At 43.6% G+C, this 26,492-nt stretch overlaps 1 protein-coding gene across 2 annotated transcripts; it reads right to left on the minus strand.

Moving 5' to 3' along the window:
* Positions 1-509: 509 nt before the first annotated feature.
* LOC147418528 (MACPF domain-containing protein At4g24290-like) lies at positions 510-21,931 on the minus strand. 2 transcript variants are annotated; one of them, XM_086506595.1, is made up of 9 exons: positions 21,777-21,931; positions 21,542-21,645; positions 21,111-21,393; positions 5,408-5,646; positions 3,456-3,657; positions 3,298-3,369; positions 3,026-3,209; positions 2,768-2,934; positions 510-1,363 (listed from the first exon to the last, which is right to left on the minus strand). In XM_086506595.1, exons 3-9 carry the CDS (start codon positions 21,375-21,377, stop codon positions 659-661), a joined length of 1,836 nt encoding a protein of 611 aa, XP_086362721.1. In that variant the 5' UTR covers positions 21,378-21,393; positions 21,542-21,645; positions 21,777-21,931; the 3' UTR covers positions 510-658. The 2 variants fall into 2 exon arrangements, with proteins under 2 accessions (XP_086362721.1, XP_086362722.1); XM_086506596.1 differs by having other exon boundaries at positions 21,782-21,922.
* Positions 21,932-26,492: the final 4,561 nt, after the last annotated feature.

Raw genomic sequence — 26,492 nt, forward strand, 5'->3', positions numbered from 1 at the left:
ATCAGGATCAAGAAGAAAATAATTATTCCACTAATAATCTAAAGAGTGTAAAAATAGGTCAAATTTCCAAGTTTTTTTCTTTGAAAAAGACTAGAAAGGAATTATGTATGGCTAGAAAAACTGTTTTTTCCCGAACACTACAACCAATCAAATCAAACAAGCCAAGAAATCAAGGAAAACAAATGGACCAAGGAGGTAGGTTTGACTGGCGAATATACACACACAAACTAGTATGCTATAGTACAGACCAAGCACGGTCTTGCAGCAAACCACCGGCAAGCGCACAAACTTTACATTCTGACAAGAATCTGCATCCAAAAAGAATGTCACCTTACCAATATTATAATACATCAAGGGATATTATTTAAATCCCTTATTTGTGATTTTTCCATCATTATACTGCACCCTTTCCCTATTCCATCTATAAATTTGTTGTTGAAATTCCTTAAATGATACCCCTTTGTGAATAAAAATGTATCATTTTTTTGGGGGGGGGGAAATTCCTTCCATTTAACCCACGTGATAAGCACATATATTATAGGTGACCTCCCCAAGTATCTTCAATTTTGTTACATTAGATACCTGTGTGTGGCATATAGACGATGTCAATATGACACCCCATCAAGTAAAGCATGGCAAGGCAACCTCAAAGCTTGTATCAATCTGAGCTAATGGTCAAGAGAGAGTATTTGACACGCATGGATATTCTTTTCTTATCCAAGTAGAGCTTGGCACCAGTCACTAGCCAATGGCCAGGCATGTCTTGTGGACCCTTCGTCATTTCTGTCGTATCCACATATTTCAAAAGCTTACGGTCCTGTACAGGTTTGGGGGGGCCTTCAGGATAGATTCCCGAGTTCAAAACGACCGGCGAAGCCTTTGCAGGGGCAGGGGCTGTTGTGGAAGAGAAAGTGGTGCTAAAAAGGGTAGAAAACATCCCTGACTTTTGTGTGGCAGATGGCATGTGATCCCACTCCGATCTTCGAATCCGAGCTTCCGGTATTCGTGAGTACAACAACCTGAGGTACAGCACATTTTTCAGGCCAAAGCTTTTCACAGCAAGCTGCGCTCCGATGACAACTGACGCACCCGCATGATCTCCTATCCATGTCTCTGTGTTTTCCACGGGTGCAGTGCAGACATGTGAGAAGTTCTTCCACTGTACTGGCTCAAAATATTTTGTGCTGTAGTCGTCGGGATCTTGCCAAATGGCCTCCTCTACTGCAAAAGGATGATCTTCCCACAGGGGCTGCAAGAATCTAGGAATAGCTGACAAATGCTGAAGATGGATTGCAATCTTGTCGCATTTCTTGCCCTCCAGGTACAGACGCATTCCTGTGACTGGTTTTTTCCCCACGGTTACCTGCATTGCGAGTCAAATCAATGAGAGATAATCCACTCGATGTTAATATGCTGTCCGCAGAAGGCAACAGAAGATGACAAGCTCCAAGCACAGAGAGAAAGAAAGAAAGAAAGACTATATTAATGTCCTTTGGAGGCCAAAGTTCACCTACAGGACAGATCGTATACATCTTTGCCCTACAACCACTCTGGGTATCCGTGGCATTAACCGCATAAAAAGCAAGATAGAAATAACAATGCTTCTGGAAAATAGCTCTTAGGACATATCTGAAATAAGAATACACTTTCTAAGAGCACAAAGGTCAAAATAAAATAAGCTATTGCTTTCAGACGAAATGTTCTTAGGGCGAGAAGCTAGATTCAAGGAACTATTTTTGAGGACACTTGCATTCTATTGAGAAAAGATGCCTAGAGACTCCTCAAATTCTACAGAAAAATTGAGACAATAGTCCTAAAAAAGGAGGCTATATTTAGTGCCTCAAAAGTATATATTGACAACATGACCAAAAAGTCCATCCAGTAAGAAGAAAAGGCCACTTTACTATGTAAGGACAATCAATTCAGAAATAGCTACTCTTTCTTGCCCTTCCAAATTTTGGTCAATGGCAATTTAAGTGAGTGTTTACACATATTTGAAAGCTGCAAAAGCCCCGCACAAGGGAGAGCTTCCAAAACTTCATGAGATCTCATAGCAAAGCTCAATCCAATCTTTTCTAGGTAAGAAGAGATAAAAAAATTTATTTACAAAATCTTTCAGTTTACATAATCCAGATTCACAGTTGTAACGATTTTTCAGCATGAAAGCTGGAAATAGTACTTTAAATTTTCCGATTTCATGCTGCCATTAGATTAGCTTGTAACCAAAATCTGTGAGTTGAGAAAATCGACTTGTGTTTACATTCAGAGGGAAAGAGTGTCAATGCAGGTAAGACAAGCTTGGAATGTTGATATGGTACACATCTGATTGATACATACTGCTAATACTGGTGATTTTGTAGGTTCAAGCAAATGAGCCTTGATAGCTCTTTTGTAATGGTAACAGCAGGCATGACTCTTTATCTCTGGTGTCTCAAATGCAATAGACTGTGTACAAGATCAGCCCTCAATGCAAAAGAGTCGCTCCGACAGCTTTTTTATAATGACTCTCAACTGTCATGCTGTTAAAATGCAATAGATTGTATACAAGGGCGGCCCTCGACAAGAACAAGTCTCTGTAATGTTGAGTTATTCCTCATCATTCCTGTCATCGACAAGAAAAATCACCTTCTACATCTCTTAAGCTATATTTTAGCTCTTACAAGGTTTTATGCCATTTTCATGCACAAAGAAATGTTACAGTTTCTAGTTGATGTGGACACCCTTTCAAAACAACTAGAATGTTTAAGGCACAGAAAAACCATCATACCTGCATTTTACTAACTTTGAGCTTGGGTCCCAGTAAAGTGAACTGCAGTGTTGTAGGGCTGCGATCTTTTCTGGACAATGTTAATGGTAAGTCGCTATAGACCGGTGCCCATTCACGTGGAAGCTGAAACTCCAAAAATTGGCGCAGCTCTTCAACAGGCGGTTTATCTGAAGAAAGAAAAGTATAGGATGTTTCAATAGCGAGCAGAAAAATCTGATCTCTTACAAAAAAGTGCGTCAAAATGACGTAGGTTCTCACAACGCAAGTAGAGATTTACAGCGTGGCTCAAAAATCCACTCCCAGCAAGGCCAGTGAGTAGAAAGGTAATCGGTACCAAACTCACGGAAATAATATCAGGGGCAAGAGGAACTGTGTGAATCCATTCAGAATGGCTCTGCCCATGATCAATGCCACCCTTCCTTCTTGGTATAATAGTCACATGCTTCACAATCCATATGAGAATGCTGTTAACCAATTAGAAATTAACAAAAACGATACCCCAAAACTTGCAAGCATAAGGCTGAGGTTACATGTTTGTCATTGTATACTATCTGACTGAAGGTGTCCAAATGAGCTGACCATGACTGAAACTCGATGCTATGCTGCAAAAGAAAAAAAAAAGGGGGGAGGGGATTGTTTATTAAATTGTTTCATCGATTCACCAAACCAGTGTACCTAAGAAGAAAACCTTTTTGTGGCTGCGGTTCTCTACTGAACCAACACTAGTGCGGCCTTCACTTGGCATGAATCGTTCATCTGACACCTTAGCAAGCAGCTTCTGGAATTCGACAGATGTTGAAGGTGATGACTGGTGCTGTTTCATGTGAATGACATCTTTTCCTCCAATCTTAACCCCGACAATGATATGGGTGCCAAATGTTTCAATAAACCTGTAATCAGGAAAGATTACAGGCCAAACTTCTGAATTCCAAGCCGAAGATAACTAGCTGATCTAATCAGCTAAACTTTCAATGCAAAACTGGGAATCACGCCTCTTTTATAAAGCGATAAGCATCCTAGTGTAACTGGCTGGCACACAACGACAAGCAGTAGAGAGCATCACACACTTCAAATCACACTTTCTTTGTTAACTCTTACCTTCAAGACAACGCCAGTAAGAGACGAGGGGCAGAAAGGGGGCGAAGTTCCTCTCAATGATGCATTGGCCCCTAAGATAGGCACACCTAGTAGTATTTCTCTGTTATGTTACAATTCAGAAACAATACAAATGCTCTTGGCTAGCTCTATGGCTAAAAGCAACTTAAAGAAGACTCTAAAAGCAACCATCCCAATTATTCTGTTACAAATCAGAAACAATACAAATGCTCTTGCTGCCCCTTTCTCTCACGCTGCCAACGTTGTCACGCTACCCCTTTCACTCACGCCCCCCCACGATAGCATTTTATTAAAATTTTACGCTGGGTTCAGAAGGGCCGGCAGCAAAGGGAGGAGAAGGGGCGTGCAGAGAAGATCGCATAGCGTTCATGGTTCACTCCCTAATCTCAGCTTCCAGACCCCGACACCCCCCCCCCAGGGGCCAGAAGCTGAAACCTTCTGCCTCCCTTCTCAGCGGGATTGTTTCAGGTATTTTAGGTTGTGAGGTGGGAGTCTCATCAGAGAACAGAAAGCTCCATGTTTATGCAACTGGGGGTTTTGCTGTGGAGATGTCCCTCTTGCTTTGCGAGACCCTGAATGGTGAGTTCAGAGTGTGTCTCTCCTCAATGGGTTGCTGAAAGTGAATGCTTAGCTCTACATATTGACCTCTCTTCATCTTAATCTGAGGTATGGTAGCTATGTTGTGTGCACCTCACTGTGGTGCAAGTAGTCGAGGGTAGACTATGTGCTGCAATACCTTGCTTATACATATACGAAAGGGTAAGGTTTCCCCTAAGTTTTCTATCACTTTTTTTGAGTTTTTTTGCTGAACTTTGTAGGTTTTCAAATTGGGTTTGATTTGAATGGGTTTAGGTCAAGCCATGAGTACATATGGGAGCACCTATGGAGTCTCTACTAGCAATGCAAGGGCATTTGAAAAGAAGTCAAGCCCTTGGTTTTATTAAAAAAAGTGCAGAGATTTCCATTGTTTTTTCTCAATTTTTTCCTTTGATTTTATAGATCCCTTTGCTTCCTTTAGCACATCCAAATATAGTAAGAGTTGTAGCGGTGTAGCAAAAAGCAAGTCAGGGCTAGACGAGGTTGAGTGTGTGTGAGGTTCACAAAATTCATGAGCGGAGATCAGACCATATTCTCCGAGAGAGCTATCCCTTCATCCTCCTTTCTTTGTGGTGATTTGAGGTATTGTAGAGGCCAGTCCCCCCAGTCCTTCACAACGTCTCTCAACGAGTTACATTTCTAGTTGCCCATGAATTCCCCTACACCAACACACCATTAACCCCTAAGTTTGGTTCTTAAGAAAGTTGCACAAAAGTAGTTATCTCCCTTAGACAAAAGTTGCACTAATCTTATTGAAAAAAATGAAAAGGTGTGCATGTTAGAGAGATCCAAACTTCAAATTGAAATCTTGAAGGCTAAAGTTGATCACAAGTCCTATTTGAGAATACAACCTTATTCTTGTTTCCACCCTCTACCTATGAAAGATCATAAACCAGAAACAAAGTAAGAGTCCGACATGACGCTGACCTGGCTAACGCTGCTGGCTCCCATGATGCTGGAACTAATGCTTTTATTCCCTCCTTTAACACAAGTTGGGATCTTGGGATCTCAAGAGTATACGATGTGTAAAACCAACCATCTAGAGCAAGGTGTTTTGTTGTTGATGCGTCTTTCTGCCATAGCCCGCTGAAGTTGAACATGTAGTTGAAGAGACCACATGGGATTTTGCCAGACAGAGAGAGACTTTGATTGAAATGTTGAGACATCTGCATCACAAAATCAAAATCCTTTATACCCCATGTCTAGTTTACTGCATGAATTGCAAGTTAAAAGAAAAGTCAGCACACTGTTCAAAAGAAGTTTTCTTGAATGCTTAGTTTTAGCAACAATAATAGAGATAAACAGAAACAATATTGTTGCCAATTTGAATCTCTCTCTCGTAAGAAATGTAACTAAGCTCAATGGGATCTTTTCAGAAAGGGTGCTTGGGCATGCTGAACAAGATTGCAAACTAATAAACAGGTAAGGAGCTCAAACAAAAACCTCTAATCCTATGAATCCAAAAAAAATCTTCACCATTGCCTCCCCAACTTTATAATTAGAGGAAAGACAGACATATTAAAAATTACAAAGAGTTGAACACAAATCTTCCACATGTATGTCAATGGTCAGAAGAAACAGGCACTATGGAAGACAGTCGAATGTATAATGGAAGAAGTGAACAAGTACAGAAGAAGCTCGGAGAGGACTTCATGCCTGTAATATTAAATGCTATCAAAGATAAAATGCCGTGATTAAAGAAACAAGTGTATGCCACAATATGGAGACAAAACCTGCAAACCTACATACATCTTGTGTAAATGAGGAGCACAAGGCAACAAAAAGAGATTCAAATAACCTCAAAATGCCTCGACATATGTAGAAATGCTCCAAATCAGATTAACACTTACACAAACAAGGAAAAAAACTCTTGTTCTTCCATTTCTTCATAATCCACAGCCATGTCATGTCTTTACAAGAGTTGTATGAAAGGGACATGAATATATAATGCCAGATACATAGTAAAGTACGGAACCATAAAGAACTTCCTAGTAAAAAATGCTCTTCTAAGCAATTATTGAAACCTGACAAATAGAAAGGTTACGGCTTTCCATCTATAATCAAGGCTTGCCACAAAATGTAAACACTATTTACCAATATTTCATTAAACCCCTACTATGGACTCATTGGGGATCCAGCCACTCCTAGTTACTCGGAAGAAAAAAGGAAGAAACCGCTGATCCATAAAAAAACTCTAAGAAGGTCAGATTGAGAAGTCTGCATCGCAAAATTGCTCCATAACAAGGAGTGCCAGACTCTGTCAAAATAAGCAGCGGAGGATGCAATGAAGACATGAACTGGCCTCCGATCCAGTAGACACCTCGATTCATATCTGGCTCGACTCCAATAAGATCCTCCAACACTAGAGAACGCTTGCAATGCCACATACATATGCAAGGCAACTATAAAGAAGTGAGATCACTAAGGTAGACAAAGACGGGACATCTGAGTGTGTGTGTGTGTGTGTGTGTGTGTGTGTGTGTGTGAGAGAGAGAGAGAGAGAGAGAGAGAGAGAAATGAAATGACATTAACGTCTACAAAAGGCCAAAATGACCTATGGGACCATGAAACCGGCCCGTAGGGCGGTAGACTTTAGCTTTCACCCGAAATTCTTTACTTTGCACACACACACAGGGAACTTTGGAAAGGTAACTTGCGACGGGAATTAACACTTAAAGCGCACACACACAGCTCGGAAGCTAGAATGCTCCGAGCAGACACCGACAACCTGTAGGCCCCAAAATTGGCGCCCCTCTCAGTATTTCTTAATACTTTAAGAGGGTAAATTACAAGAAGAGTCCTCGGAATTCTTTACCTATATCCAACTAGATACCACCTGTTCTAGCGAAATTTCGGCTGCATAAGAACCCCAAAACTGGCCCAAAAACAATTCCCCTGCTGGAACTCGCTTCCACTGACATAAACCCTCTGATTTCTGCCCAAAAACAGTAAATTCAGCACGCTGTATTTACTGGTTTTTGCCTTGTTTTCAGCCCTAAACAGTCGTTGAACTGTCCTCTAACAGTGGGGCATTGTTCCCCATGGTTCTAGCATCCGTATGGCTGAAAAACAGTCCAAATTCAGCACATAACCAACGCTGAAAACGCACATGTACGGTGAGGTTATCACCCCCACCGGTGCCTGCTTTTGTTGCAACAATTAGCTACTCCTGTTCCTGCTCAGAGAGGCTCTTGCTGTCACAAAATGGGCTCCACATGCCAATAGAAAAGAACAGACTGAACAACTCTAAGCACTTCAAATAACAATTGAACTGAAAGAGAGAGACAACATGCGACACGGAGTGGCGGAATTCCACCCCAAAGAGTATTGGCCCCGAACCTTGGCGCCCCTTTCGGTATTTCTTTATATTGTATCAACACAGTACAAGCCGGAATCCACCCTCTGCACCTTCTCCAAGAAGCATGCCAGAGAATGAGCCCTAACCTCATATTGAAAGGCCCTTGGCTTGAAAAGCAGTTACAGTGAAAAGTCTTCAAAACTCCAAAGCTTCTGGTCCAAAAGCAATTCCATAAAGTTACCAGCATAAATCACGGAAATCCCTACAGCCTGCCACATCATCAGCCAACGCAAAACGTGGAAATCCATACAGCATGCCACGTCATCAGCCAACGTGATTTTCGAAAATCTGCCACATCATCAGCAACTACGCAATTTCTGGTGTGTGCGTGTGTGTGGATCTTGCTTTATTTCCTTTATGTCACTTGGGGCCCCATCGGACGGGGTCCCCATAAGTTGGTAGGACTTCTTCTGTTACTTGTTCTTCTTAGGGTTTAGGCCCCTCGACCGACATCTGTAAGTTGGCTCCATTCTTCAGGGCTTTGACACGTCAGCAGTTTGTTAGATCTCCCCTTCTTGAAAGAGAGTAATCGTCCGCGATTACAACATATCTGCAAAACAACTCAAATTAGCTCAAACATTTCCGAGGGACAATCAGTTTGCTCTTTTTATTAAGGAGTTAGCTTCTCCTTTCTGCTCTTTTGATCAAGGAGTTAGCTTCTCCTTTCGGCTGTTTTGATCAAGGAGTTAACTTCTCCTTTCTGCTCTTTTGATCAAGGAGTTAGCTTCTCCTTTCGTCCAGATCGGACTCTTGATATTCCAGCGTAGTAAAATTAGCCATCACACCCATATCGTACTGATCTTCCACGGGTGTCTTGATGCACTAAAAACTTACATACCCAGGCATCTCATCCAATTAGGAATATTCAATAATTGGCACATCACAATGCAACACAAATGCTTACATATGCATATTACAAGACACAACAAACAGCACCGTTGAGCACTCCCCCGAGACAAACGGTCTGCGCTATGAAGCTACCCAACGACTACCTCTTCAACCCCCCCCCCCGCAAAGAACCTAAAAAGGTCCGGGCCATGAGCTCAGAGGACTGTACAACCAAACGCTCCCCAGACCGCAATCTGCGTCGCTTGGAGGTTCAAGCATACACCGGAACGCTCCCCAGGCATCGGCCTGAGTCGTTCTGAGGTTTTCAAACATACAACGAAACGCTCCCAAGCATCGGCCTACATCGTTCCGAGGTTCAAACAATACCAAAACAGTATTTCTCACTTCTCCACTTGGGAGTAAAATCACCAATCATTGAAACCAGTATTTAAAACCAGAGTCAAACAATTCAAATCGGCAACAAGACAGGTTCGAAACAAATACCATCCATTTCAAACAGATTCCAAACAAGATCACCAAACAAGATCAAACAGAACTCAAACTTAAAAAGCAATCTCGGCATCGATCGAGCTCGAAAAGTCGATTGACTTTCCATCCTGAAACCTGCATCAAAAATTAGGGTTAGGTTCATCCCATAGGGTCGTAGCCAAGCACAGCATGGTCCGTCAACTTTTGAACAAACAGTGTTTCTTTCGCGGCGATGGTAGTCCCAAGATAGAATCGCACTGGACCTCCAAGGTCATCTGATCATGAAGAGACATCTATTGTGAGATGTCGAGAAACTTCAAGTTATAATCTGCTAGGGTTTCCATGGCAAGCATTTCAGGATACCCCACTCTGCCAGAAGTTGCACTCCGAAGGAAGATGTCAGAAACCATATAACTTTGGGCAAAAATTTTCTTGAAAGCTTGCCAACTCCTTGGAAGTGTGCGGCTTGGTAGCTATAGACATCAACATCTGCATGGCACTGCTTTTGAGAAAAACAGTGACTTGAAACGAATCTGATTCTTTCTCTTGTAAGTGATCTTTATGGCTTATGCCTTGTAAGACATGAGCGGTGAAGACGGGAGCGCGCCCGATGCGCGATGAAGTAAGGGTGGGAGTGGCTAATATGTCCGGGTTGAAGGCCGAAGATGCCTCAAATACCTCAAATAAAATTCCAGTAGCTCTGTCTGTTCTTTTGTAGGACCAGTATGCTTTCAGAAAAGCACACGCCTAATGCTCTGATACCACTGTCACAAGACAGGCTCCACGTGCCAATAGAAAAGAACAGACGAACAACTTTAAGCACTTCAAATAACAACTGAACTGAAAGAGAGAGACGACACGCGACACGGAGTGGCAGAATTCCACCCCAGAGAGTATTGGCCCCAAACCTTGGCGCCCCTTTCGGTATTTCTTTATATTGCATCAACACAGTACAAGCCGGAACTCCACCCTCTGCACCTTCTCCAAGAAGCATGCCAGAGAATGAGCCCTAACCTCATGTTTAAAGGCCCTTGGCCTGAAAAGCAGTTACAGTGAAAAGCCTTTAAATGTCAAAAGCTTCTGGTCCAAAAGCAATGCCAAAAAGCTGCCAACGTAAATCACGGAAATCCGTACAACCTGCCACGTCATCAACCAACACAAAACACGGAAATCCGTATAGCATGCCACGTCATCAGCCAGCGTGATTTTTGGAAATCTGCCACGTCATCAGCAACTACGCAATTTCTGGTGTGTACGTGTGTGTGGGTCCTGCTTTATTTCCTTTATGTCACTTGAAGCCCCATCGGACGGGGTAGTAAAGCATAAGGTAAACTCCCCTAAGGCAACAACTCAAATTTAGATTGAATACAAATAGTTGGATGTCACATTTTTTAGCCAGATACAGTGATTCAGAGCACAATCAGAACCCCTCCAAATGCTATCATGGTCAGATGTTGTGACCAAGTGTGTGTGTGTGCGTGTGTGTGTGCGTGCGCGCGCGTGCTGGGTCCAACGTTATTTTAATGCCTTTATGTCACTTGGACCCCATCGGACAGGGTCCCATAAGTTGGTGGGAACTTATTCTGCTTCTTCTTCTTCTTCTATTGCTGCTGCTTCTTAGGGTTTAGGCCCCTCGGCCGTGATCTGAAAGTTGGCTCCGTTCTTTAGTGACTTGACACTAAAGAACGGAGTTTGTGACATCCCTCCTTGAAAGAAAGTAATCGTCCGCCATTACAGCATATTTGCAAAACAACTCAAGTTAGCTCAAAAATTTCCGAGGGACAATCAGTTTTCTCATTCCAAATCGGAGCTCTTGATTTCTTGGGTCGTTGGCCTCCCATAAGAATCTCATCTAATAAGGAGTCTCATTCCAGATCGGAACTCTTGATATCCTGGGTCGTTGTAATCGTCCGCCATTACAGCATATTTGCAAAACAACTCAAGTTAGCTCAAAAATTTCCGAGGGTCATTCCGAGGGACAATCAGTTTTCTCATTCCAAATCGGAGCTCTTGATTTCTTGGGTCGTTGGCCTCCCATAAGAATCTCATCTAATAAGGAGTCTCATTCCAGATCGGAACTCTTGATATCCTGGGTCGTTGACTTCCCAGAAGTATCTCATCCAATAAGGAATATTTAATGGGTGGCACATCACATTGCAACACAAATGCTCACATACGCATGTTACAAGACATAGAAACATAAAGTCGCCAATGAACACTTCCCCTGCAAATAACCATCCAAGTCCGAGCCATGAGCTATTCAACGACTCTGTCACGTGACACATCCAACCCTATGTGTCCGTGGACAAGCTACAGCACGACAAGGGTTCAGTCAGTCCAGTCAGTCTAGATTTAGAAGTGATCTGGCACTTTTGTGAGTCTGTTCACAGACCGTGCATATCCAGACACTTAGTGTAGATGCATATCCTCTGGTTGCACACAGCATGATCATAAGCATTCCCATCAAAATCCTTCAGGGGAATTTTCCAGTGCATTTAGCCTAATTTACCTATTTTTGACATTTTTCACTTGTTATTTTTAAGTGACTTTTGTTGGAAAGTAGGTAGGGCAAATTGAGTAAGTTTGTATATAAGCAAACCTAGACTAGCACTAATTGGCAGAAGAGGCAGCAGGAGCTCCACCGCTCAACATGCAACTTCTCAGCAAGACCCTTGGTGGCGATTTCCCTCCAAGTAAAGACCCCCATCAACCTAGCGTTTTCATCATCAAGTAAGCCTCGCCATAGAACCCCCAGATCATTGGCGTTTTCAGCAAGAAGTTCATCGCCAGGACACCCTTCTGCTAGCGTTTTCCTTCAAGCAAAGATCGCCAACAAATCCCAGCCTCTGGCTTTTTACAGATCCTAGCCTCTAGCGTTTTTGATCCCAACCTTAATCGCTACAGATCTCAGCCATGGGGGATCTCAACAGACTCCTTTGACGCCCTCTTTCCCTAGTCCTTTCAGCCCTACAAGAAGTGAAGTTTTCAGCCATAAAGACCAGCAGAGAATCAGCGTTTTCCACAGCCCCAAATCAGCGTTTTTCAGCAGCAGAAATCAGCCTCAAATTCAGCGTTTGATTTGCAGCAGATTTCAGCCTTGAGCGTTTTTGGACAGCAGATACATACCTTCAGTTTTCAGCCCTAGCATCGGCCTCGTCACCCCCGTCGACGACACCGACATAGTCTAGACTTGCATCAGTCACATGCATCATCATTGTACTAGTTTGTGCAATCAATAGTAGACCACTCTCGCTGACAAGAGTGGGGCCTTCGGAGGAGGGTTTTACAACCGTCTTGGTGTCGTATTTCTCTTCTCTCTCTATCTCTCAGTCTCATACACTTGCACGCACATTGTCCATTCACTTTGTTGTGATCATAGCACTCTCTCGTTAAGAACGAAAGGCTCTCCCTTCCATAAGAACAAAAAGGAACCTTGAGCACAGTTCGGAGCACTCATCTTGAGCAAAGTTCAAACATTCATTCCGCTGCACCTTACAGACTCCCTCATCACTCCTCCCGTAAATAACCTAAAAAGGTCCGGGCCATGAGATATAGAGGCCTTTTACAACCAAACGCCCCCCAAACCACAGTCTGCGTCGTTTGGAGGTGCTGAGAGTAACCACTGCTCAGACTTCTTAATACTCCCCCCGTAAATAACCATCCAGGTCCAGGCCATGAGTAAAAATAACACTTTTCAAACATTCAATACTCCCCCCACAAATAACCACAAGAGTCTGGGCCATGAGTTTGAACAAGCATTCTCAAAAATCATCTCTCGGTACTCCACCTGTCACAAATTGTTGACGTGTCAAGCCACTGAAGACCAGAGCCACTGTGCAGATCCCGACTAAGGGGCCTAAACCCTAAGAAGAACGAGCAATATCAGAAGAAGTCCTACCAACATATGGGACCTCGTCCGAAAGGGCCCAAGTGACATAAAGGCATATAAATAAAGCAGGACCCACACAAACACACAGAGTGTTGCGTGGAGCTGATGACGTGGCAGCAACAATATCGATCTTCGTAATCTGCGTTGGCTTGATGACGTGGCAATTGTACAAAAAAACCCCGGATTTTGCACTGACATGATAGCGTGGTAGACTGTATGGATTTTCGCATTTTGCGTCGACGACTGACGTGGCAATGTATGGATTTCCATGATTTATGCTGGCAGATTTTGGGCATTGCTTTTGGACCAGATTCTTTTGAGTTTGAAGGCTTTTCATGTAAACTGCTTTTGGGTCTAGGGCCTTTAAATATGAGGCCATGGGCTCATTCTCTGGCATGCTTCTGGATGAAGGTGCAGAGGACGGAGTATCAGCTTGTACTTTGATGATGCAATATAAAGAAATACCAAAAGCGGCGCCAAGGTTTGGGACAAAAGTCTGTTCAGTCTATTCTTTTTCGTTGGCACGTAGTGCCTGTCTTGTGACACCACCCGGGAGTTAATCAGCAAGCATTGAAACCAATATTCAAACCAGAGTCAAACAGTTCAAATCGGCACCAAGACGGGTTTAAAACAGATACCATCCATTTCAAACAAATTCCAGACAGGATCACCAAACAAGTTCTCAAACAAAATTCAAACTTAAAAAAAAATCTCGACATTAGTCAAGCTCGAAAAGTTGATTGACTTTCCATCCTGAAACCTGCATTAAAAATTAGCGTTAGGTTCCTTCCATAAATTCGTAGCTGTAGCATGATCCACAAATTCTTGAATAGTCGAAACAAGCCTCGACAAGCAATGTTCCTGTGGCGATTATGGTAGTCCCAAGATATACCAATCACATTGGACCTCCAAGGTCATCAATAAGAGACACCTGCTGAGAGATGTCTAAAGACTGCAAGTTGTAATCTGCTAGGGTTTCCGCGGCAAGCATTTCAAGATACTCCACTCTGCCAGAAGCTGCAACCGAAGGAAGATGTCTGTAGGCATGTAACTTTGGGCAAAAAAATTTCTTGAAGTGTGCGGCTTGGTAGCTATAGACTTCCACCACTGCATGACACTGCATCTGAGACAAGGTAGCTAGGTACGTAGTGTTCGGTACAAATTCGGTACGTCAGGTACGTAGTACAGAATGGATTGAGTTTTTAGGTACGTGAAAATACGTCCTTTTTTTTCAAAAAGCCTAAAACTGAGAGTACTTCATACCTTTACTTATGCATTCACCAAGACTTCAAATAAAGACCACATTCCAAGACTCTAACCGAACAGTGAAAACACAAAGCTGATCAATGTCTACAGCCAAACAGTGTCAAAAGTCTCATGTGATGGTCTCATAAAACTAAAGCATAAAAAAAAAGTACATAATGATAATCTAAGACTGAAATATGTAAGTCCTGACTCTAATAAGTTCTACAAACCTCACAATGCACGATTTTTTTTCTTTGAAAAAAAGCATCCGTACGGATCCCTATCCATACGCACGGATTTGTATTGTACGGCTGTACTATATGGACCTATCCGTACGTTGTACGGATGCAACCTTGATCTGAGAAAAACGGCAGCTCGAAACAAATCTTGGATCCCTCTCTTGCAAGTGTTTTTTTTTTTGCTTATGCCCTGTAAGACATGAGCGATGAAGACGGGAGCACGCCCAATGCGCGATGAAGTAAGGGTGGGAGTGGCTAATAAGTCCGGGGTCGAGATACGAAGATTCTTTCAAATAAAATTTCCAATGAACTTTGGAAGTGCCATCTTTCTCTGTCTGCTCTTTGGTAGGACCGGTATGCTTTGAGAAAAGCACACGCCTGAAGCTCGGATACCACTGTCACAAGACGGGCATCACGTGCCAATAGAAAAGAACAAACTAAACAAACTTTTAGCACTTCGAGCATTCTTCATCAAGAGGGTATTATCAACTAGACATGAATTGTATTAACCATAAAATTTCCTTGATCTTAGCAAAGACAATATTATCAACTAGACATGAATTGTATTAACCATAAAATTTCCTTGATCTTAACAAAGACAAGGTTTTCAAAAGTTGATGACGCTCTAGCTCAGATACCAATGTGAGGATTTAGGGCAAATCATATGCTTTACTAACACTCCATGACTTGAACTTTGAACTTGAAGAACTGAACTTTGAACTTGAAGAACAAAACTTAAGGCTAAGAGACTCAGACACTAAGAACTCAGATAACTAAAAGATTGATTGACTAAATGAAACTGTGTTACAATAGGTTCCTGACATAGGAGACAAACAGACACATATGAAGGGACGCATCCAATCACGAAATAGATATGTCTTTGGCTAATAGACACATCCTTTTGGTGCAGAGTTACAACCGATCAATGAAGAGGCAAAACTGATCGATATGGTCTTCTCTTGGGGGGCAGCAGTGTGATCAACTAGTCTCGACTCTCAACGCCAACAGCAATCTATGAGATAGATAGGCTGCGCACATGCAACGGTTCCGATGGCTAGCCGATTGAGGGTGAATGAAGGCCATCTACCGGAAGCCTGCGCACATGCAGCAACTCCAGTCGTCGTCACGACTCAGGTCAACGCCATTTGCTGAGATGTCCTGTGCCACAGCCAATACCAGTGCTTCGCTCCAAGGAAACGGCTCCTCATTGAGGGTGACCATTAAGGCTTGTCTATTGAGTCTCGGTGGTGCCGGTGAGAGCCCCGGTAGCTAAGTGCAGGGGCGTGGTGGGGTTTTGGTGGGCCTCTAGTGTTCTTCGTGCACTTTTGGGTCGGAGGTTGCAACCGGTGCCCTGCATGTGCGCAAGCTAAGAGGAGGACAGTCTAGACATTAGACTTCAGGCGGGGCGGCCTCAACAGTGTCCTATGCCAAGCTTTTCGACAGCAACATGGAATTTCAAGAGAGACCTTAGATGGAAGTTGATCAATACTTTTTTGCACGAAAAAAGTCGTTTTTTCCTAGGGTGTTTAATACCCAACTAAAATGGACTTAAAAGGCGAATTATACGAGGAGGTCAAATCTATCTATGCTGGATTCTTGCGCATCTAGCGTCATACGAAGGGATCTAAACATGTAAAATCTATGGGATATAGTTTTGAGATGGAGTGCTCATTTTCTTCGAGATGTGCCTCTCTTCATATGCCATGTGTAGTCATCTTGCTTCTTGAGAGTTTAGTATTCTCTCTTTATATGCCATGTGTAGTCATCTTACTTCTTGAGAGTTTAGTATTCTCTCTCTGGAAGAGGGAAAAGTTGATGTGCGCATCCTCGCAATTCCTTGGTCATTTTTTGGTCTATAACTTTCAATTACCAAGAATCCGTTGCAGCCTTGGTCGTATGGGACACAAAGGCTTGTACACGACATTGGCTCGTCCGTAGGTTTGTTCATTTTTGTTTGTAATGACACATAAAAGCGTAAAAGTGGACTTTTGGTACATTTCATAGCCTTCACATAGGGAGCAATTCCCAACACAGAGTGAGCAGATTCTTGCCATTAGACAATCTCCAAGTGCAGAGATATTTTAGATAGCATAGCTAGGATATATGCACTAGTACTAATGAGTTTGCTTCGGATTAACCTAAATTAAGGTTTATAGAAGACTATTTTTATTCGTTTCTGACAAATATAGGATGCCCTACCGAGGTTGCTCGTTGCCGCTGCGTTCCCCATTTTCCTGCGCACACTCCCTCAGCCCCTCTCCCTCGCCATCGCCCCCCCCCCCCCCCCTGCTACCTTTGCGCTGCCCTTCCACGCTGCCTGCCTGCGCGCAGCCAGCCATGCCCGCTTCAGCCCGCCTCAGACTACCCGCCCCTAGCTCTCCCGCCTTCAGCCGACCCCAGCGCCTCAGCCCCCCCCCCCCCCCCCCGCTCGCCCGCCCCTTACATTCCCGCTTACATTGCCTCCTCCCCCCTCCCCCCCCCCCCCCCCCCCCCCCCCCCCCCCCCTTTTTTGCTCGCAGGAGTCTATCCCCACGGCCTTCTGGGAGCTTCACGTCCTTCTCACCTTCCTCGACTCAGCAGCAGCAGCAGTAGACACAAAATGGCGGCTTTTGCTCCACCTCAGAGGGACTCCACTGAAGCCCCCTCGCCCGACACCACGAAGCCGACCCTTCGACTTGCTCTTTCGCCAGAAGAGCAAGCGAGCTTGATGGCCGAAGTGGAGCGCTTGCAAGCCACTTCGGTTATCTGTAAGATCATTGGCACTCGGCCCAGTCAGGGTGAGGTTCGGGATTTACTACAGGCCTGTCTTCTCTCCGATGTGGGCAAGATCACAGATGTCCAGATCCTCGGGAGAGGGTATTACCAGGTCGAGTTCGAGTCTGCATATATGACGACCAAGGTGATTTCGATGAGTCCACTCGGCATCAGAGCAGCTCAAGCTTACTTCCAACATTGGCATCACAGTTTTAACCCCACTACAGACGTGCTCGAGGAGGAGGCAAACTTACCGATTTCGGTATGTTTCCCTGGCCTAAGGCGAGAGTACCATCCCCTCCTACCCAGGATTGGTTCCATGTTCAGGACAATTCTGGAGTCTCCACGCACGGCAGCTTCAGTTGTGGCCAAGGCCACATGTCTATCTATTGTGCGGTTCTCGTTCGTGACACGCACTTCCTCCCCAAGGTGGTAATGTTGCCTAGGGTAAGTGGGGGATGGATCAGACAGAGTGGAGTATTCGGGTCTCCCGAACCAGTGTTTCATATGCATGCAGTTGGGCCATATGGCAAAGGCCTGTCCTCGCAGGAGACCTCGACCCACAGCACATGCACAGCCTCCCAAGGCTGAGCATGCCAAGCAGCTAGGTACACAGGAGCTAGGTACACAGGATGCACAGGCTGATACTTCGACAGAGACCAGTGACCAGCCAGCTGATGGTTGGCAGCAGGTGCCCGACCGCCGCCGTCAAGGGAGACCTCACCCCACTGCTCCTCCTGGTGGCCGACCTTCGGCAGCTCAACAGCACTAGGTTCCGACTGGGAACCGTTTTGACCCCCTTCACCAGGACCTTCCTGAGGAGGCCCCGTCCTCTTCTATTCCTCCACCTCCGCCTCCTCCTGCCTCAGCCGCTGCCGCTCCGCCTCCTCCCACCTCCTCCCCCACCACCACCCTCCCCCCCTCCACCTCCACCTTCGCTCCCCGCCCCTCCTCTATCCCTGATGGGGCCCACAGCCTCGTCTCCCGACCCTTCCACCACCACTCCTCAGACGCAGGGTATTGAACACGTTTCTGCCGCGAGGCATTCCCTTGGTAGTGCTTTCGCTACGAGCCGTGTGGCTCGAGAGGGACAGCCCCACCTGAGGCCGCCTTTTTTGGTGCTCAGTTCTTCCTTTGCAGCGATCCCCAGAGGTCTGACCAACTTCGACATTCGCAGACGTTGGGATTTCTTCGACTACAGCTTCACTCGCTTTCTGGGTGATTCCTCTTCCGACAAGAGGAGGCCAGCTTTCGAGTCCACGTCCTCTTTCTTGCAGCTAGAGGCAATGAGGCCCTAGACACAGTGGTGGGTTTCTCCTTTCCATTGTGTGGTAGGAATATCATAGAGTGGACCCAGCACACAGTCCTGGACTGGCTCCAGACCAACGCTATTGAGTTCTCACACCACACAGGGGACTTAGCAGTGACAGATCTGGTGCAGACACTTTGGCCTTTTGCCAAGTTCAGCGTGACACCTCCAGATGCAGCGGTTGCAGGCACATTGTGGTGCATTTGTTTGCTGACACTCAGTGCCCTCCGTGTTATGTTTTTGTGCATGAGGATTCTTGGACAAAGGATGTAGCCCTTCAGGCTGCACGCTCGGCTTGGGCCTGGGCAAGACAATCACTTCTTGCGCGCTTGTCTAGAGGTCGTTCGGATGCGGATTACTCCCCATCCAAACCGGCCTCAAAGATAGCGAGGTTGGATGTTGTGGCAACATCTGTTTTCTCTCACTGACTCCATGAGGATCATCTCATGGAATGTGCAGGGATTAGGAGGGCCCTAGTTTCAACGTCAGAGGGGTCGGCTGCGTCAGAAGCTACATAGATGCCTTGTGGGTGGTGAGATTGACATCCTTATGCTGCAGGAGCACCATCTTTGTGAGAGCCGCATTCGGCGATGTGGTCAGATTTTACGTGGTCGCTTTGAGACTTTTTGGTCAGCTGCTTTTGGACCTAGAGGCATCCAGGGTGGGGTATGTATGACCATTGCGGACTCTTTGCAGCAGGCCATTGTGGGCAGGGGGATTATTGTGCCAGGCATGGCTCAGTGGATTACTATGCAGGTTCAGGGTTGCATGATGGGCTTCCTAAACATCTACGCGCCCAATGTGGCGAGCGCACGTGCAGAGTTTTGGGCTCACATTGCAAAGTCTCTGCCGCAGGCAAAGCAATGGTGCATTGGGGGAGACTTCAACATGTTGGAGGACCAAGCTGACAAGGTAGAAGGTAGCCATGCTACTGTGCATGGAGGTGAGTTGGCAGCTTGGGAGAGGCTATGTATGACTATGCGGGTTTCATATGTGTGGCAGCATTCTAGCTTTGTGAGGCCACCTGATAGCCTGGCCTTCTCTCGGTCGGACCGTCGAGTGGGAGGAGTGAATCTATCTCGGATAGATCGCTTCTACACTAGTGATCACTTCTGTGACTTGGGTGGGACTATTGGCATTTTGGCTGGGACTTTCTTCTCGGACCATGCACCAGTGATTCTCACAGTGATTGATAGGCACAGTGATTGATAGGCAGAGGAGGGGGAGCATGATGCTATGCATCCCAAAGAGGGTCTTGCTGGACTTTGTGCTCAGAGAGCGAGTGGAGGCTAATTGGACAGAGAGCTTAGAATTACAGTGTCACGTGACACATCCAACCCTATGTGTCCGTGGACAAGCTACAGCATGACAAGGGTTCAGTCAGTTCAATTAGTCTAGCTTAGGAAGTGTTCTTGGCACTTTTGTGAGTCTGTTTGCAGACCGTGCATGACCAGACACTTAGATTAGATGCATATCCTCCGCTTGCACACAGCATGATCATTAGCATTCCCATCAGAATCCATCAAGGAAATTTTCCAGTGCATTAAACCTATTTTCCCTATTTTTGACATTTTTCACTTATTTATTAAGTGATTTTTGTTGGGAACTAGGTAGGGCAATTTTGCTAAGATAATATATAAGCAAACCAGAGCTAGCACTTTCTGGCAGAAGAGGCAGCAGGAGCATCGCTCAATAAGCAACTTAAGTAGAAATAGCCAGCCAATATATTAGCTTTTCTCTTAAGAGCTTAACAGTGATCATGGCCAGTCTCCATCTGATGAAATTGCAGCTCATGTTCACTATCGACATCGTGGGCGCAACACTTACGTAGCAAGAATAAGAAGAAGAAGAAGAAGAACCTAAAATGTTGGAAATAAAGGCACAAATGATAACTCAGTGCATCAGAATGCATCTAAAGGATTGCTTTCCCTTGCGGAGATGAATTATTTGTGTGCTCCCTACTTCAAGGTTTCTTAGAATCAATGCATGTCGAACCTGAATGTGGAAGCATGCTATGTCAATTACATTTTCTATGGTTTGTAAAGTTCTTGATTATTAATTCGTTTAAATTTAAACCTTTGCTCACACTAAAACCACTTTTGCTTTCACCATCACCGATGCACAATAGTCCTTTTGCCCCTTTTCCTCAATCTCTTAATAGTCTATAAAAGCATCTTTGTGGACATTGAGGACCACCACTTAAGAGTCATTTCTCATTATTTATTTTCCTTCCTTATATAAAGTAAGCCAGTCACATTTAAATTGAATAACCCCACAACATTATTTTTCACCAGAAAAAACAACACAAGTTTCAAATTCATAACATCATAGCAATCCAAACCGTAAACAAAAATACAATCCGTCTCTTTTGTTGAAAATATACCCAAAGCATCGTGGGAATAACTTTTAATGTACGGACATTAAGTATCTCATTACTGCTCCAGATCCTTTTCAGAGTAGTGCCCACAATCTTTGTTCTGCATGCATGCAAATGCTGCAATTAAAGCAATAAAGTTTACCTGCTCGAAAGTGAGGATGTCTGATCGAAAACGGGTACGTTCACCTTTGTCACTTTTGACAACTGTAGGCACATTCTCAATGACAACACCTCCAGGAAGTGTGAGCTCATAAGTCTCTTTGTCATAGATCTCAATTAAGGGTGCGCCATCAACATCTTTACAGCTTGAAAACCTCAAATCACATGTAAGATCATAACCTCGCCCCAAAGTCTCAATGGAAAGCCTAGCTACTTTAGCTGCATTTGAGGTTTCGTGCTGGGACGCCATTTACCACATCCTGTTTCTGCACAGATCAAACACACAATAAGGTGATACAAGCCAAGCATGACCTCACCTTGTTGAAATTTGGTGATAATTAACCGATTTAAACTGGCCCACTTCACATGTGTACATCAAGTAGCTGGTTTTAAAGGGAGGAGATGTATGCAGACCTGTACATGCACAAATGCGCGAGACCATGGGTGACGCCGCCACCACCGTCAACTGCCCAGCAACAAGAACTTACAGGACTCAGCCAATCTACCTGCCCAGTTTCCTAAATCCACACAGAGTGCCATTGTGTTAGCTAAACCTGAGCTCAGAGCCGGGTGCAAAAGGCCCAGCTCGATCAACCAGTCTTATTACGCCACTAGGTCAAGAGCAGCTGAGCTGTGAGAAGAGACATACGTAACTGAAGTGATGCAGGTTGAGCAGTGCAGCACGCGGAAAGCCGGCCCGTGGCAGCTCCTTCGACCATCTTGATTTTTTTTTTTTAATTACCACACGTCTCCGAGGAAACTTTTTCCTTTAAAAATCATTGTTTCCAGACACTTCACAACTGCTCCTAATAAAATCACCCTTGGGAATATGCAGCCTGTAAAGAGATGAGAGCATAAAAGGAAAAAGCTTAAGAGGTAGGGTTCCTATCCCCGTGACCCTGCCATGGTGATCGTGGCCGAGGCCGGAAGCCATGCACGGGAGCATTTTTCTAAGGGAAGGGACACAACCTGTCCTTTCCCGGCTGCCATGGTCATTGGGAGGGGGCTCTGACAACATAAGTGCAAGTGATAGGCCACCAGTGATTATTACTAGCCTTGAGGTGGTAAATGAAGGTTGGCGCAAAGAACACACGTTGCTAAAATTCATTTCATGTGCTTAGTTGGCCAATGTACATTGGCTTGCAAATTGTATCTGGGCTATGACGATTCTACATGTTGAGTTGATGGCTACTTAGCACGATTTTGCAGTAGAAACGACAGCACATGGAGGGTTGCAATGCACTTTGCCCCGACCAACGACCATGAAAGTTTTACAAGCAAGCACGCATGTAAGAATCAAAATAGGTATCTTTATACTTTGGAGTTGTAGAAAGCAACGGAGGGTGCTTTATCTTGAGAGTTTGCTTCCAAAAATAGAAAAAAAAAACATATTTCTCTCCAAAAGTAATAGTTGAGGTAGGCTCCTATTTGCATGGAGAGTATCCATCATAAAATTACACTATTTAAATTCTTTGAGAGAATTAAATGAATATTTACATGTATGAAATAACAAATTGTAGTGTAAATGCTTAAGATTGTTCAAGATAAGAAAATTGTAACAATTTCCCCTAATAGAGAATTAACGATTCTTAGTTGTGAAAATAAAAAAAATAGAATATAGTGTGGAAAAGAGGCAAATCTCAGTACAAGAAAAGTTGAATCAACTAAAGTAATCAACAGGAGTTTTCCACTAGTCATCATAATATCCCAAAAAGAGAACACCACAAAAGTAAATGATCAACATAACAAAAATTACTAGCAGCCTCTTTCAGTGTGGACCCCCGCAAACAGAGATAAGAAAGAGCATGACAACAATGTGAAATCAATAATTGCCATATTGTTCAAAGGTCAAACCTCCATCAAATGTTGCTCAAATATTTATAAATGCCATAGACTAGCATTCTAAAGGTGAATGTCAGCTTTTAATTACCATTGAAAAATTTATCAAAGGACAAACATCAAGTATAAAATACCATAGTAGATTAGTCAAAAGGCAAACCTCAAGTAAAATCTTTTAATTTGTAGAATTTTCACTGCAAGAGGTACTTAATAGTAGCGACGCTCGGAGTACGATGCTCAAATGTGAAAAACCATGGCGTCGCTATGGGCATCACTAAGTTACTTGTAACTTAGCGACGCCCATAGCGATGTCGTTAGGGCTAAAAAAATAACCGAGAGCGTCCGAAAACTCAGATCTCATATCTGAGTTTTCGGCACGCGCTCAAGCAAGCAAGGTAACGCGCTCTCCCTCTCTCTCTCTCTTTCTTCTCCACACACACACACACACACACACACACACACACACACACGAGGAGAGGAAGGAGAGCTAGGTATGCTCCTTCCCTCTCCTCACTCTCATGTTCCCTTCCCCTCTTTCTCTCTCCCTCTCTCACACACATACACACACACACACATTGTGTTTTTGAGAGAGAGAGAGAGAGAGAGAGAGAGAGAGAACACAAGCATAAACAAAAAACGCACACACACATGCATAAACAAAGAATGCACACACACATTGAGAGAGGAAAAGAGAGAGAGAGAGAGAGAGAGAGAGAGAGAGCATGCATAAACCAAAAACGCACACACATGCATAAACAAAGAATGCACACACACATTGAGAGAGGAAAAGAGAGAGAGAGAGAGAGAGAGAGAGAGAGATAAAACAAAGAGAGAGAGAGAGAGAAGAAGAAGAAGAAGAAGAGAGTCTTAACATCGTAGGAAACTATCCCAAGAGACCTTAAAGATCTAATCAATAGGAGTTGAACTCAACACCTGTTATTCATGAGGAAAATGGCATAACCAATCTATCACACTTCGGTGATAGAAAAATTATACCATTTTTCTCCTTTTTTTATTGGCGTGCACACACCCACACACACACACCCGAGAAGAAGAGAGTTTCATTTAACGTCGTAGGAAACTAATTAAAAAGACCTAAAGATCTAGCCAAGGAGGAGTTGAACTCAAGACCTGTTATTCAAGAGGGAAATGGCATAACCAATCGATCACACTTGGGTGATAGAAAGGTTATACCATTTTTCTCTTTTTATTGGCACACACCCACACACACACACACACACACACAAAAGAAGAGAGTTTTAACGTCGTAGGAAACTATCCCAAAAGACGTTAAAGATTATGTTAGATGTAAACTTACGTTAAATTAGATTTATGTTTATTTAAGTTAAATTAAATTAAATTTAGGTTTATTTTTAGTTAGATTTACGTTTGATTAGATTTAGGTTTATTTACGTTAGATTTAGATTTACGTTATATTAGATTAAATTTAGGTTTATTTACGTTAGATTTAGATTAGGTTTATTTTATTTACGAGAGAGGTAAGGGGAGAAAACAAAGAGAGAAAGAGATTATGTTAAAATTTAAATTAGATTAGGTTAGATTACATTTAGATTTATTTTTATGTTGAGTTTAAGATTAGGTTAGATTTAGATTTCCGTTAGATTAGATTTAGGTTTATTTAGGTTAGATTAGATTAGATTTAGGTTTCTTTTGAGTTAGATTTACGTTAGATTAGATTTAGGTTTATTTACGTTAGATTAGATTAGAGTTAGGTTTGTTTTGGGTTTAAGACTAAATTAGATCTAGATTTATGTTCGATGGACTAGTTTTTTTTAGATTTAGGTTAGATATTAGTGCATGTCAATGAAGGTGCGCTCATGATGTTAAGCATTGTATGAAAAACACTTGCTCATATGAAAAACATTGAAAAAGACTCCGTTTTCGTACATGAGAAATTTTTTTGAGCTCACAGCCTCGACAGTCCATGCGGACTAGCAATTCCATCTGCATGTTCGACTGCTGCTACCATACAATAAGCCATCATGATCAGCCAATGGAAGAGAAAAGTCAGCCTCCACAAAAATTAGTGATGCAAGATGACGATTCCAAGGGTCACACACACACACACACACACACACACACACACACTACACAACCCGTCAAATCTAGAGTAAGAATTAAGTGCTTTGAGTAGGCATCAGCTACATTGCAAGAATGGCGTACCTGCATACTACAGACAAAGATCTACTGTGAAAAGATGTTAAGATGCTGTGAAATGCTACAGCTAGAGAAGAGGCAAAGGGGTTTTGTCCACTACATGTAGTATCATGTAGACGTGGGTGTGTAGATTTCTTGTACCCACAAATATAGGCATTAACCAATAAAGACGAGATTATAACATGGTGGTTCTGATCTCCATGCACCTCTAGACCGAGGTGTGCGGGGATTGGACATGACTAGAGAATGTGAGGTAGTTTACAGTGTGAACAAAGAGAGAGAGAGAGAGAGGGAGAGAGAGAGGGAGAGAGAGAGAGAGAAAAGATGAAGAATGCCAATAGAAGATTAAATTTGTTGTCCAGGTTATAAGATTTTTACCCTCATTATGAGTAGTGACGAGGGTGTGGGGCCGTCCAACCGAAACACCTATCTCTCAACGAGGATCTTATGTCCTTGTAATCATTGCAAGAATGCTGTGCGACGGACAAGACACGTTTTTTGCAGCACGTTCGCGAATTTGGCGAGTTCGATCCATCTATTATAGATCGAGTTGTTGCCAATTATAACTCGTCGAACTCTGACGCTAGCCAACAGGCAGCAATCTTGCAACCCAATAGACTTGTTCGCAGGCGCTTTCGTCAAGCAGCATATGTGAGGCCACAAGATGTAGCCTCTGACAGCTCGGGGGATGATCATGCAGACCACATTCCCAACGAGGCAATGTTTGAGCCCGAGATTGATGAAATGATCGAGATGATCATGGATTTAGAAAGGCTTATCTATGATGATATGAAAAGTGAAGCTGATACGCCATTGTATAATGGAGCACATGTGTCTAGATTGAAAGCGCTCCTGGTTCTTCTCAACATGCAGACAAAGTTTGGATGGAGTGACACTAGCGTCACAGCGCTTTTCAGGTGATCTATTACAATTAGTTTACTTTAATAAAACTCTAAATGTATAATGATCTGATAGATTTTTACACAATTGTACCGTATTTTTATGTTGTGTAGATTGCTCAAAGAGCGCATACTACCAGCTGATAATGTGATGCGAGATTCCCGAGAGGAAGCAAGAAATATTTTGCGAAACTTGGGGATGGATTACAATTCGATCCACGCTTGTCCTAATGACTGCATTCTTTTCAGAGGGGAATACATAGACATGGAGAAGTGTCTGAAATGTGATTCCGAGAGATATCGAGTAGATCTCCACGGAACAAAAATTCCGCAAAAGGTTTTGCGACATTTTCCTCTGCTTCCTCGCATCAAGTATTTCTTCGAATGTAAGTCCATGGCCGCCCTAGCATCATGGCATGAGGAGAATAAATCTTCGGATGGTGTGCTAC

The sequence above is a fragment of the Adiantum capillus-veneris genome, chromosome 30 (assembly GCF_014529385.1).
Source record: "Adiantum capillus-veneris isolate H3 chromosome 30, ASM1452938v2, whole genome shotgun sequence".
Classification (NCBI taxonomy): Eukaryota; Viridiplantae; Streptophyta; class Polypodiopsida; order Polypodiales; family Pteridaceae; genus Adiantum; species Adiantum capillus-veneris.

Excerpts from the sequence above, each read along its gene's own strand:
- LOC147418528 (XM_086506595.1), bottom strand. The coding sequence starts at position 21,377 with ATGGCGTCCCAGCACGAAACCTCAAATGCAGCTAAAGTAGCTAGGCTT. Across the intron at positions 3,658-5,407 it reads GAGCCAGCAGCGTTAGCCAG|GTTTATTGAAACATTTGGCA; the intron begins GTCAGCGTCATG and ends TCCTGATTACAG. Across the intron at positions 3,210-3,297 it reads TAGTATACAATGACAAACAT|CATGTGACTATTATACCAAG; the intron begins GTAACCTCAGCC and ends TGGATTGTGAAG.